The following is a 13,520-nucleotide window of genomic DNA, read 5'->3' as shown; positions in this document are numbered from 1 at the left end:
AGCCTTTATTTTTGGTCTTGCACAAGCGTGAAGTTATTCTAATTGCTTGTGCCCATGTTGTAATTCACACTAAGTATAATTTACCCATCACCCCTGTGCTCTTTGGCCCAATTTGTCTCCTCATTATGCAACTCATCAACTTTAAAATTCTGAATTTGTTTCCATCTTATTCCATGTTTCACACCCCAATAACCTTTGTACCTCCCTAGGCCCACATGCTTTGAAGGTATCTCTACCTCTGCAATTCTTGAATTAGGAGTCTAATGATGACCATGACATTGTTGTTGATTATTAGAAAAACCCTTTGGTTCACTAATGACCTTTTAGGGAGGGAAACTGCCATCCTTGCTTACTCAGGCTGATAAATGACTTCAGACCCAGAGCAATGTGGTTGACTCTTAACTGCCATCTAGGCAATTAGGGATGGGCAATAAATGTCTGCTGGTGACATCTGCATCCTGTGAATGAATAAAGAAAATTAAACGTTGCTAAATGTAATTGTTCCATCAATGACTGCTATGACTTCAGCTACTGAAACCTGAATGCTAGAATTCTTTCCCTAAATCTCTCCACCTCTGTATTGTGTACCTTTTTTTTGTTTTCATTGTTTAAAATATGCATTAAAAACAACCCTGTTGATTAAGCTTTTAGGCAAATGACTGGATGTTGCCCAATGTGACTTGGTGTCAAATTTTCTTTGATAATACTTCTGCGATGTCAAAAAGTGCCTGAAAAATATTTTATTAAATATGTAATATAAATAAAAGTTTAAAATATTTTTTCTTGAGTGAGAATTTTAGGTTTATTGGGGTAAGTGTAAAATAATAGCTAATTCTTTTGAAATTAAAGAAAAAACACTTGCAAACTCAGTTCTGTGGATAACAGTTAATGCAAAAGCACTTGTCAGTTCTGACACGCGCAGTTTTGTTTTCTTAACTAAAGAATCATCAGGTGGTAGTAACTGAGTTGGCTAGCGTGTTGTCAAGAATAAGACCAACAGGCCAAGGACGTAATCCTGATTCCAGCTGAGGTAAACTTGGGACTTGTCTTATTGTCTTTGCCTGTGCTGAGATCATAGCATCTGTCAGTCCCCCTCAAATTAACAGGGGTGCCACCAAGAGACGAACAGGAAAACTGAAAAAAAAAACCATGAAAAGATTTCGGATCAAGGCAGGTGGGTACATGTAATAAAATCGCAAGTTAATCATGATTTTAATGAGATAACAAAGTGTAGATCTGGATGAACATAGCAGGCTAAGCAGTATCAGAGGAGCAGGAAAGCTGACATTTTGAGTCTGGACCCTTCTTTGGAAAAATGTTAAATAATTTTTCTGAAGAAGAGTCCAGATCTGAAACGTCAGCTTTCCTGCTCCTCTTGGCCTGCTGTGTTCATCCATCTCTACACCTTGTTATCTCAGATTCTCCAGCATTGGCAGTTCCTACTATCTCATGATTTTAATGAGTTGCAGAATAGACTCAAGGTGCTAAATGACCTACTCCTATTCCTGCACCTGTCATGTTCCTAAGTTCTGGATCTTCTTTGCAGGCTATTTGAAACTCTTCAGTCACTGTTTTGGTCAATATTTGGTCTTATTAACCTATATGTGACAAATGTGAAGGCTCGTCATGAATTCACGGAGTTTGTAGGTGCCACTATGTTTGGAACGTACAATATTATCTCGCTTGTCGTTTTGCTCAATATGCTGATAGCTATGATGAACAATTCCTACCAACTTATTGCGGTGAGTTCTTCCTGAATACCTTCTGCTGTTAAGAATAGAATTAGTTTAAAAATGATGACGTGTTTCATATAAGAGACTACATGTAAACCAAGGAGTACTTCTTAACTATAAGAATGCGCATTCAGGCAGATTGCTATTTAAAAGAGAAATGACAATTTCCAATATGACCCACTTGACCATTTTTGCTAGTCACCAAGATATTGACCTATGTTTCTATTTTATATATAGACCGTGATGTGTACTTTTCCAGTACATTACATTTTATTTATGCTTAAACTTAACCAATTCGAATTTGCAGTTCTGAAAATGTCAAAATTGAATTGCCATATAGATTTAAAACATGATTGAAAATTAAATTCAGCAAAAAATTGAAAATAAATAATTAACGAGCAAAATGAACTTTTATTTCGTTAGAGACAGTTTCAACATCTGTTTATATTTAAATGATGAAATATAAATTTGAGTGGAGGATTGCAATTCATACAGATCCGAACAGAACCGAGTACAAATGTGACCATTGAAATTTGTTTGATTTGTTCAGGACCATGCAGATATTGAGTGGAAATTTGCAAGGACAAAGCTGTGGATGAGCTATTTTGAAGAAGGTGGAACTCTTCCAACTCCTTTTAACATTATTCCAAGTCCAAAGTCTGTGTGGTATTTAATAAAATGGATGCAAAGGCATTTATGCTTTAAAATTCTCTGCAAACAAAAGCGAAAGAAACCTGAAAGTCTTGGCTCTCTCGGGGTAAGTAATTTATTTTCTTCCTGCATATTTTGTCGCATTTTGATACCAAAGTGGTAAAACACTCTGCATTTTCACAGCATATTGCTTTATTTATTCACTTGTATGTTTTATCTTCTTTTCAAGAGGAGGGCAGCTAACAATCTGAGGCGAAATCATCAGTACCAAGTAAGGAAATTTTAAAATACATTTAGTTTTCTTTTGCAACAGTTAAGTTTTAAAAATGAATCTAAGTTTTCGCATCATACAATGCCAGGTGAGAATACAAGATGTGAGGAAACCACATTACGGCTACAAAGAAATTAATTGAATGGGCAATATGGTAGCAGCTGAAGCGTTTGTTTTGGTTCATGGGATTTGGCATCACTGTTTAGCTGAGTATTTTTAACCTATCTCTAATTGCCTTGGAAAAAGTCATGGTGAACTGTCTTCTGTAATTGATACAACCTTTTGGGTGTAGGGCATCAAAATTGCTGTTAAAGTGGAAGTTCCAGGATTTTGACTGTTAACAGTGCAGAAAAGGTGATATACTTCCAATTGAGGAAGGTATATGACTTGAAGCGAAACATGTGTGCAATGGTATCCCCATGCATCTCTTCCCATTGTCTTTTAAGGTAGTAATGGTAATGGATTTGGGAGGTGCTGTCAAAAGAAGTTTGGGAGATTAGGGACAGTGCATCTTGTAGCTCATGCACACTGCTGCCACACTATATTGTAGGTGAAGGAGTTAATGGTGAAGGTAGTGCATGAAGTGCCAGTCAAGCTGGTTGCTTTGTCCTGGGTGGTTCTGAATTTCCTGAGTGTTGTGGCTCTGTAGCTATCCAGGCAAGTGGAGAGTCTTCTATCACACTGGAATCTTGTCCTTGTAGATGGTGAACTGGTATGGGTTGGAGGGGGCGGGGTGCAGGGGGAGTGGGGGTGTGGTGGTGGACTCAGGTAATGAGTTGCTGATCTTAGAATTCCTAGTCTCTGGCCTATTTTTGTAGCCACAGTATTTATATGTCTGGTCAGCTCAGTTCCTAGTCAGTGGTAATCCCCTGAATGTTAATGAAGGGAAGAGTGTGGTCATTCAGTTTGACTTTTAAGAACAGAAAGTCAGAATACTTTCTTAAAGTTGAGAATCTTGTAAGTATTGTCATTCAGAGAGACTTGGGCATACTGTTACAAGAAACATAAAATTTTTGCATGTATTGCACAGAAAGCATTTGGGAAGGCAAATGGCATGTTGACATTATTGCAAGGGTATTAGAGCACAGGAATAAGAGACTATTCTTGGAACAAGTGTTCTTTACTAGTTTAATATGAAATAAATTATTGCCCCCTTGTCACCATTACGTTAAGAGAGCAAATAATCCCAGAGGTCCCTCATGGACATACAGTCCTCCAGTTTGGAGATCAGTTGATCTGCCAAGTAATCATGTCTCCTGTAGCCAAGGAGCTGCAGTAGTGTGCTTAATGTTCACCCAGGTCCAGCTGTCTTCATATTAATGAACATTGGCCCTTCAAGTAGAGTTGAAATCCTATCAGAACTAAGAGTTAATCAACTGAGTTAATGACAGCAGAGATACATGTCAACACCATTATAATTGAGGTTGGTGTAGCTCAAAGTTTTTGCAACCAAAACAATCTTTTCATTCCCCCCTCACCCACATTTTCAGCTTCTCCTGAAAATATGTATCTTAGAACCTTTCTCTTGAGATCAATGAATAACCTCTGACCTATGCAAGAACATAAACCCGATCCAAAAGGTACCTTATTTCAAACTCTACCATGGTCCACCTCCAACTCCATTTACCTACACTTGACCAAATCTTCATTTGTGGTTTAATCATTTACAGACGTGACCTCTGTCACTTTTTAACTTGACGGTTGCCCATATTCCGCCCTAGACAGATTCTAACTCCTCCGGTAACCACATTCCACCCTGCACTGACATTCATTCAACTCTCAACTCTGCCCCCAACAAACCACTGTAGTTTCACTGCCCTCCTTGACCTCACCTCACCCTACATCTGCAGCATTCTTGAGCACTAAATTGCTTCATGTGCCTTACTTTTTAACTATCATTCTGTGATTCTTACATCCATTGCAACACTTGCGGCAGAGTGATCCTTCGGTCATAACATGATTGAGCCCTCTACCTTCTAATATATTTTCCAGCTTTTACTAATTCTCTGAAAATGTACCTCTTTATCTACACCTTCGTCACCTCTCCATCCCGCATTCATGCTTGATATCCACTCCTCTTATACTGCAGCACTGATGATTCATTAGATTATTGGGACTATATAAATGCAGTGTAATGTTTAGCTTAAGGAGCACTGCAAGTTACGTAAAGAGAATAAGAGCAGAATCGTGACTTTCAATGGCTAGACCATATGGCAATACAATTTAGAAGCTAATAGAAAGCCAGAATACAAAGCCTGAACAATAAAACCTGCAGAAATTTTGCACAGATTTACAATCTGCTCATCGGATCAGAAATTCAGTATTTGTTCGAAAGCAAAATACTGCAGATACTGGAAATCTACAATAAAAACAGGAAAAGCTAGAAATGCTCAAACAGAATCTGTAGAGAGAGAAATAGAGCCAATGACTGGATTCAGTGAATCCTATTAGTGTGAGAATTATCACTGAAGCCAGGAGGATAGAATTGGAAGTATCTGTAACAGATTCCAGACATCGTGAAAACTGTCTTCAGTTAAGTTATGAGAAGGAAGGACCTGACAATGGAAATCCAGGTCATCGGTGAACTGCTTAAAACCACTGGATACACTTGTGCTTTCATTGCTGGTCGTCAGCTCAGAGGTGGCAAAGGCATTTACTTAGGCAGGATGATAGCTTGCCTCAACCCTGCCCCCACCTCGCTTCTACCTAAATTAAGTTCTGGGAGGGAAGGCCCTTAATTAAAATTTCTTCCCCACCACCAGTTGAGATTAACTCAGTGTCAGATGGACATATTGATATGGGCCTTGAGCCCTCAGTGTTTGATTGACAGACTGTGCATTTAGGTAGCAGCTCCTATTGAGGATCACGCTACCTGTCCTTTGCAGTTGATTCTCCTGACTCCCTCTCATTGCAACACCCACTTCCCAGCAATGACTTACCTGTGGTCTGGGTCACTCTCTGATCCTGGACTCTGTTGGCTATCCTTCGAGCAGCAACCAAGGCTTCCCCTGTGGCAGTGAGCCTGCTGGCCTCTGATTGGCCAGCAATTTTCAAAAGGCAAGGCAGCCACTGTTGGGGTCTTAACCTGCAGATGCCTTGCTACTGCCTGTTGGCTTATGCTGTGGCAGGCCTTCCTGAAAAGTGACTCTTCAAGAGATGTTCCTGGTGCCTCACCAAGATTCTACCCACTTCCCTTCAGCCCGCTTGAATTAGGTGCTGACTCAGGGAATTAATTGGTGTTGTATGGCTGGGTGTATTTTCCAGGGGTTACCCAGCAAGCCATGTTGGGTTTCCCAACATGTAGCCTCAGGGCACTAGTAAAGTGACTGATGGATACTCAATCACATTAAACCTTCCCTGTTAATCACATTCCCACTAGTTCTCCATCTAGTGCAGGAGACTGCATCACAAAATCCAACCCAATGTTTCAGGTTGATTACGAGCCTTCATCCTGACGACATTAAAGCCTCTAATATAATATTGAAGGTTATTTTCATTCCTGTTGCCCATCCTCAAATACTCAGCCATTCCAGCGGACCTTTAAGGGTCAAGGACATATCTGTGACTCCAGCCCCACAGATAAGGATGGCACATTTCCTTCCCGGTGGGGATTAATGAATTGAGGAGATGGGTTTTTACAGAAGTTGATTATTTCACATTGACCATTACTGAGACTAGCTTTCAATTCCAGATATTATTAATTGAATTTTCACCCCACCAGTTGCCCTTCTGTGATTTGCTTCTGTATCTGGGCAGTAACCTGTGCCTTTTGATTACTAGTTCAGACATTCATATTATCACTGTCTTCCCCCAAATATAAATCTGGACTAGATCACCCTTTACAACAAGGAATTAGGAAAGCTTATAGAATCTTTATGATTTACCACAGTGGAGTTGAATACAAAAGTAGGGAAGTTATGCTTCAGTTACTTAGGGCACTGGTGAGGCCACATCTGGAGTATTGTCCATCAAATTAGCCACCTTATTTAAGGAGGATGAAGATGCAGGCAGATTGGATGCAGTTCAGGGAAGGCTTGCCAGACTATTGCCCGGAGGATTGTGTCATCAGGAGATGTTGGACAGGCTAAGCTTGTATCACTGGTGTTTGAAAAGTAGAAGGTGACTTGATTGAAACATATGATGTTTGATTCATCATAGAGAGAATGTTTCCTTCTTTGGGAGAATCTAGAACTTGGGGATGCTGTTTAAGAATCAGGGGTCATCTATTTAAAACAGATCAAGCAATTTTTTTCCACTAAGAATCATAAGTCTTTGCAACTTGTTCCCTGAAAAGGTGATGTAAGCCAAGACCTTGAATTTTTTTAAGGCAGAGGTAGACAGATTCATGTTAAACAATTCAATGGAATGTTGTCGAGAATAGGCAGATTTGAGGTTACAGTCAAATCAGCCATGATCTTTTTTTGTTTGGTGAAGCAAGCTTGAGGGGCAGAATGACCTACTCCTCCGAATTCATATGTTCACATGGATGGGTGTGCAGCCATTGGTTGTGCACAGGCTTTGCACGGAGAATACCCTACTCATGATAATCACCGGGAGCAAAGAACTGTAATGCTATTCCAGCATAACTGATGAATTTTTTTTGCGCACATCCACTAAATTAGCATTTTCTCCCAACAGCCATGATTTCTCCGATCTCTGGCTCATAAAGTAAATGGCATCTTAGCCACATGTGTACACCAAAGAGTTATAATGAAAACCTTTTATTAACATGTTTATGATTAATATTTAATATAATAGCAATGGTGCACTAAGATAATAATTTGTTGAAAAGTGCTCATAATCTGATTTTGAGCTTTTTTTTTATTTGTAAGGTGAACTGGTTCCAATTTTGCCTGTTTTATCTTTCAGGAAGTTATAAGGAATTTGGTCAAAAGGTATGTTGCTGCAATGATCAGAGATGGCAAAACTGAAGAAGGGCTGACTGAAGAGAATTTCAAGGTAAATTTCTCTCTGTGGTTTGCCAAATGCAGTACTTGGAAAAAGAATTACAGTGACGGCTACAATAATTTAAAAGTTGGCAACATTGACAGCAGTTGAAGGAAATTATGGTATAATAGCACCAGAATAAAACAGTTTGTAAAATCCCTAACAAGAACAGAAATGCTCACAGTTCAGTGTTACGAAGTCTATCTTTTACCTACTGGAAATGAAAGTAAGAAATCTTCAGTATTCTAAATTATAAAGTAATTGATAGCATGGCATCACCAATTTAGAATTGTTAAAAACGTCTGGTGGATGTATATAGATTATATCTGTAATGACTCAGGAAGTCCGTCCCTGTGGAAAAATATATTAGGTATAAGACACTAAAAAGGTCCTTTTATGTTATTATTTCTACTATTAGCTGAAGTTCATTTGCAGGTTGACTTCCCAGTGTGGTTGAGAAATATCTAGTTTCCTTGATTATTACTAATTCTAGTAGATGAGTGCTAATGAGGAAATATTAATGTTAATTGGCAAACAGATATTTTTAGATCATATTGTTGAAATATTATGTATTAGCAAATATTGTGCTTTGGCATCATTGTGTACTTTAAAATAAATTACTTTTGCTGTGGTTATAGGAGCTGAAACAGGATATTTCTAGTTTCCGCTATGAGGTTTTGGGTCTTCTAAAAGGAAACAAGTTTCCTGGTAAACAGGCCACTGCCTTCAGCACAGCCTCTCGGATTTCAGATCCAAATGAAGTTTTTAAGGTAGAAGATCGAACAGCTGCCCACATGACTGTGTCAACGAAGAAAATAACATGTGCAAATGAACAGAAGAACAAGCTAAGTTTCTATGATTTGACATCTTTAGTTTGTCCGAAGACAATGGCGAAATTGTCAGATACTCCGGCAGCATGTAACAACTTGAGCAATGGGTCCATGCCAAAAGCAACTGATACATCCAAGGAAAAGCAAAACAATAAAAGTGTTGTTAAAGACTCAATCAAAAATTTGGGATTCTTTCGAAAAAGAACAAAAACATACAATGCAGAGCAGAACAGCAATAGGATTTACACAGTTTCTGAGGAAATTACCCAAGAGGAAGGCCTTTTCAGAAACAAAGAAAGTGACTATGAGGGTAAGAGAGACTTGGACCAAATGGTAGTGAGTGAGACTGACTCAGACATAAAAGACCTAAAAGTGAGTAGCACATGGAAGCCAGAAACAGAAGAAAAGATGCATATGCCTTTGCAAAAACAGCCTCCAGATGGCAACACCAGTGCTCACTCATTCGAAACAACAGAGGATACTCTGTCAAATGGTTCAGGGAATGAAGACAGTGCAAATCAATGGACTGTGACACAGGGTGATTATGTGACAACTAGATTATAATAGTATTTATTTTGCAGATTGCTTTTAAGAATAATAATAAAGGAATTATATTGAGAAGACATGGTAAACCCTCATATTAGCAATGCTTGTTTCTTTAAGTTATTGATTATTTTATCAATGCTCCTGTGTGAGTCTGGAAGACTCTGGAACAATGTAATTGACAATCTCTAATTTATATGGGTAGAAATCAGGGAGGAACAGTTGATATTTCCTAAGAAATATTGCAGCCATTGAAAGTGGAAGACAAACTGCTAGCTGTAGTACCCAATATTTTAGCCTTGTTTCCATTGCTAAGCTTGACATAAAATTCAACATAAAATTCTGCCAATTATTTTTCAGGTAATGCATATACACCACTTGTAAGTATGTAGCTGGAGACAATACTAGAAGTGTTGATGTTGTTTCTAAGTTTTTGGACATGATTTGGCTCTAGCACCAAATCAGGAGCACAATGCAAATGTGCAGCATCGGATTTGCTAACATCATTAGCTAAATGTCATTGTATAGAACTAAGCACAAACATTTACTTAAATATGTCATTGTAGTATGACCAGTAGACCACTCAGCTCCTCAGGCCTATTCTGCCATTCAGTTAGATCATTGATGATTTATACCTCAGCTATATTTGCCCCTTTGCTACAAACTTCCTGTTTCCTTGAGCTAATAAAAACTGATCTTTCCCAGCCTGATGTCACCAGTCGTCCCAACATCTGCAGCAGATTTGAAGAGCTCCAAATATCCCCCAGCCCTCTGAGTAAATTGCTTCTCAATTGCACTGCTAAACGGCTTAACTCTCATTTTCAGATTATGTTCTTTATTTCCCATATTAAGGGGTTAAAATATACATAAGTAGCCTGTCAAATTATTGTAACATTTTCACCACCTCATTGAGATCACACACTTAATCCGTATTGAAGTACCTAAATGCCAAATTTCTGCAACATTTCCTTTTGGCTTGAGCTTCCAACAATGTTAGTTTTTTAAACATAATGAAGATTGATTTTGAATCTGGTACTATATTATGTTCCACAACAGCAGGTTACTAAAATGTTATAGTAAAGGATTCAGGTCTTAAATTGAAATTGTAGCAGAAATATTTGGGGATGCAGAGCAAGCAAAGAAGCAGTGACTTGGATCTTGATCTGTTTCAATCAGATTCCTGCTTCTTTGTGGGGAGGCAATGGCCCAGTGGTATTATTGCTAGACTGTTAATATGGAGACCCTGGGTTCAAATCATGCCATGGCAGATGGTGGAATTTGAATTCAATAAATATCTGGAATTAAGAGTCTAATGATGATCATGAATCCATTGCCAATGGTCGGGAAAAACCCATCTGGTTCACTAATGTCCTTTAGGGAAGTAAACTGCCATCCTTACCTCATCTGGCCAACATGTAACTCCAAGCCCACAGTAATGTGGTTGACTCTGAACTGCTCTCTGGGCAATTAGGGATGGGCAATAAATGTTGCCCCTGTCAGCAACACCCTCATCCCATGAATGAATGATATGTCCATAAAGACAACAATTTCTGTTGGTGATGAGGGCATGTTCCCCAACTCAATATCCTTCATACCATCACTGTTGAAGTATGGTCAGCATACTTTCTGTACAAGGTCCCACAGTGTCATATTCAAATAGAGATCAATATGCAAAATAATTCCTACTGCAGTTATTGGTGTAAGTGCCTATTCCATCAATAAAATACTTTTCTCTCTGCAATTTGGCAGCATTAATGTAAATACAAATAGGCAGAAGCCCTACCCTGTCCACAACAGTTCCAGCTAAAATGTTGACATACTTAAAAATTCTTAATCTATTGTGTATAATTCCTAGCCCAAACTTTGACAACATGAATACTGTGTTTAAATACCAGCATTAACGTTTTAGGTGCATAAGAAATACACCTTCGAAGGTGCATTATAAATTACTTTATTTGCATTATAAATGTTTGGTTGGAGGTAAGATTAGAAAATTAAATAATTATTTACTTTCCCCAGTTACCACATGCATTAACCCTACTTGCCGCCTTCAATCACTTGTTCCATTAATTTCTTGAATTTGCTTGAAGTTATTTCAGGAGGAATGAATTTTCCTCTACAAGATAGGTCTTCCTGCTGACTTCACATAAGTTGGAGAATCTTGGCAATTCAGAAATGGCAGTAGTCATGGCTAAATCTTAGTCAAAATTGGAGTGAAACTCCATATTGGGCATCTTGATATATGTCCAGTTCACAAATACTGGAGTCACTGGACAATCAAATATATTTGGTATATCCTCAGTATTCACTCTGGATTCCCTGAAGTCTAACAGCATCAAATAAAATTTATGTAAGGAAGTCTGCTATTTGTCATCTACCACCTTCCTTCCACTGATGAATTAGTAATTTTATGTTTTGAAAATCACTTGGAAGAAGCACTGTTTATAGCAAGGACATAGAATATGCTCTGGATGAGAAACTTTAATGTCAAACAAAAGTGACACATTGACTTAACTATTGAATAAACTGTGAGAGTCCCAAAGAACATAGCTTCACCGTAAATTGCTCCATTAGTGAGTTCTGAAATACTGATTCATTAAAGTACTAGTGCAGGTTAAATTATTATTCATGTCCACGTACATACAGATCTGTACCACTGTCTTATAATCTGCAATAGCTTAGTATAAATTTTAAAATGTTGTCCACATTCTAACAATGAATAATTTTGAGTAGTACCCAGGAAACCAATCAAAGAAAAACTCTGCGTGTCATTCCAAAACAGTTCCTTTAACCATTAAACAAATACCCAGGAAAATATCTCAAATCTGCATAATATATCATAGCCCTAAAATAGGGCTCATCACCTGGAAATTTCATGGGAATTTTTTTGATGATCCATAATGCTGGCAGGAGAACAGTGAGCTCCTGCACAAATTCCACTGAATATATACATTTGGTCATTAATAAAATAACTGCGGGAGGTCAAGATTTATAATATTAGCACACTGTGCATTCATTTTTAATTAACGAATTGTTCTATACTTGATAAATTTTGGCAGTTTCAGCTTGGAGAGGCCTTAGGTTTTACTGAAATAATGAAGCAGGAGTTAGAATTTAGTAAAAGGTGTCTTAAATGTTACTGATGTAAATTGGAAATGAGATACAGTACTAAAGTTAGCACTAATTTTATCACAGTTTAATGTAATTTGGTAGAATTTATGTTTCAATACTTGCGATCCTCACTTGAATTGTATTTTTTTAAAGCTGTTAATCTAAGTTCCGTCAAAGGTGCTGGTATTTAACGAGAAACCTAAACCATCTAAATCAGTGCTCAACTGTCATGTATAATTATTGTACTGCTGTTGGCTAAAAACACACTTTCTAATTTCTGCCTCAGTATTACAATATATAATTTAATGTAATTTATGATCAGCAGCTGAGCTGCAAAATTTACTGTGGCAATCTCATCTTAACTTTGTGATTTAATGTTTTATCCTTAAAACTAGGTAACTGAAGTACCAAGAGTTGAATCATGTTCATTCATGAGCAGTGCAGAACTTAATACCATGGCTCTGAAGTTGACCAATAAAGTAAACAGGGAATAAATGTTAACACAGTCATTTAATGTTCCTGTCTTCAGAACCTGAATAGATACATTAACCACTCTAAAATAAATGGACTAACTACTTACATACTCCCTGGTAGTTAAAAAAAAACAATACAATGCACTTTTGCATCTGGCTAAGATTAAACCTGCATTGCTCTGGTCATCAATTTCTATAATATGAACATTAAGTGCATGCTCTACTGAACTTAAAATGCATTCTGCACACCAAAGCCAAGTGGATTCTTCTGTCAAATACAGTAAATGATAACAGCTGTCAGCCCTTTGGCACTTGCCACAAGGTCTGCATTCTCTCTTTTATCAACAAGTAAAAGTGCCTTAAATTCTACCCTCTGTTGTGCACCTTGCTGTAAGATTCCAACTTGACATTTGTTGTAAGCATTAAGGACTTTTCAAACTGTAAATGTAATGATAATGTTGGCTCAGTGTTTGATTCCATTTAATAAGAGATTGCATTTTCTTATTCCCTACATCACTCTTGCTAATGTTGCCTGTCTACCACTACTTTACATGCATCAATTTGTTGGTTCAATAATATACATAACTTTTTATTAGATTTTGACCAAACCACATTAGTGACTATTATTCATCACACAGGTTTCTAATAAAAATCAGCATGTTGTGAACTTTCTGTATATTGTATTAAAAAAAGATGACATTTATACAGCACTTTACCACATCTCTCAAAATTATCCCAAAAGTGCTTCACATCCAATAAATTATTTTGAAGAGCAATGAATATTGTTTTGTGAACAAGCGCAAATACTTTCTAATAATTTCTGTGTCAGATCATAAATGTAGCTTGATGCTTTTAGAGTTTGGTATTTTCAACAGTTTAGCTGTAGCTCTGATCATTAATTTGTCTGAGTCACATTTTGGAAAAACAGTAAAAATGGTCATGGTGTTCAAAACATTTAGTA

At 37.6% G+C, this 13,520-nt stretch overlaps 1 protein-coding gene across 2 annotated transcripts in view; it reads left to right on the top strand.

The window, feature by feature from the left end:
• LOC125453711 (short transient receptor potential channel 4-like) overlaps positions 1-13,300 on the top strand; it is a 101,970-nt gene extending 88,670 nt beyond the window's left edge. For both annotated transcript variants that reach the window (XM_048533619.2, XM_048533621.2), the window contains exons 7-11: positions 1,547-1,742; positions 2,284-2,490; positions 2,614-2,655; positions 7,525-7,614; positions 8,241-13,300. In XM_048533619.2, coding sequence (XP_048389576.1) covers positions 1,547-1,742; positions 2,284-2,490; positions 2,614-2,655; positions 7,525-7,614; positions 8,241-8,996 — 1,291 coding nt within the window. In that variant the 3' untranslated portion in view covers positions 8,997-13,300. The remainder of the gene's footprint in view (positions 1-1,546; positions 1,743-2,283; positions 2,491-2,613; positions 2,656-7,524; positions 7,615-8,240) is intronic.
• The last annotated feature ends 220 nt before the right edge of the window (positions 13,301-13,520 follow it).

Source organism: Stegostoma tigrinum, chromosome 6, assembly GCF_030684315.1.
Source record: "Stegostoma tigrinum isolate sSteTig4 chromosome 6, sSteTig4.hap1, whole genome shotgun sequence".
NCBI classification, from domain to species: domain Eukaryota; kingdom Metazoa; phylum Chordata; class Chondrichthyes; order Orectolobiformes; family Stegostomatidae; genus Stegostoma; species Stegostoma tigrinum.
This window is presented reverse-complemented; position numbering and strand designations above follow the sequence as displayed.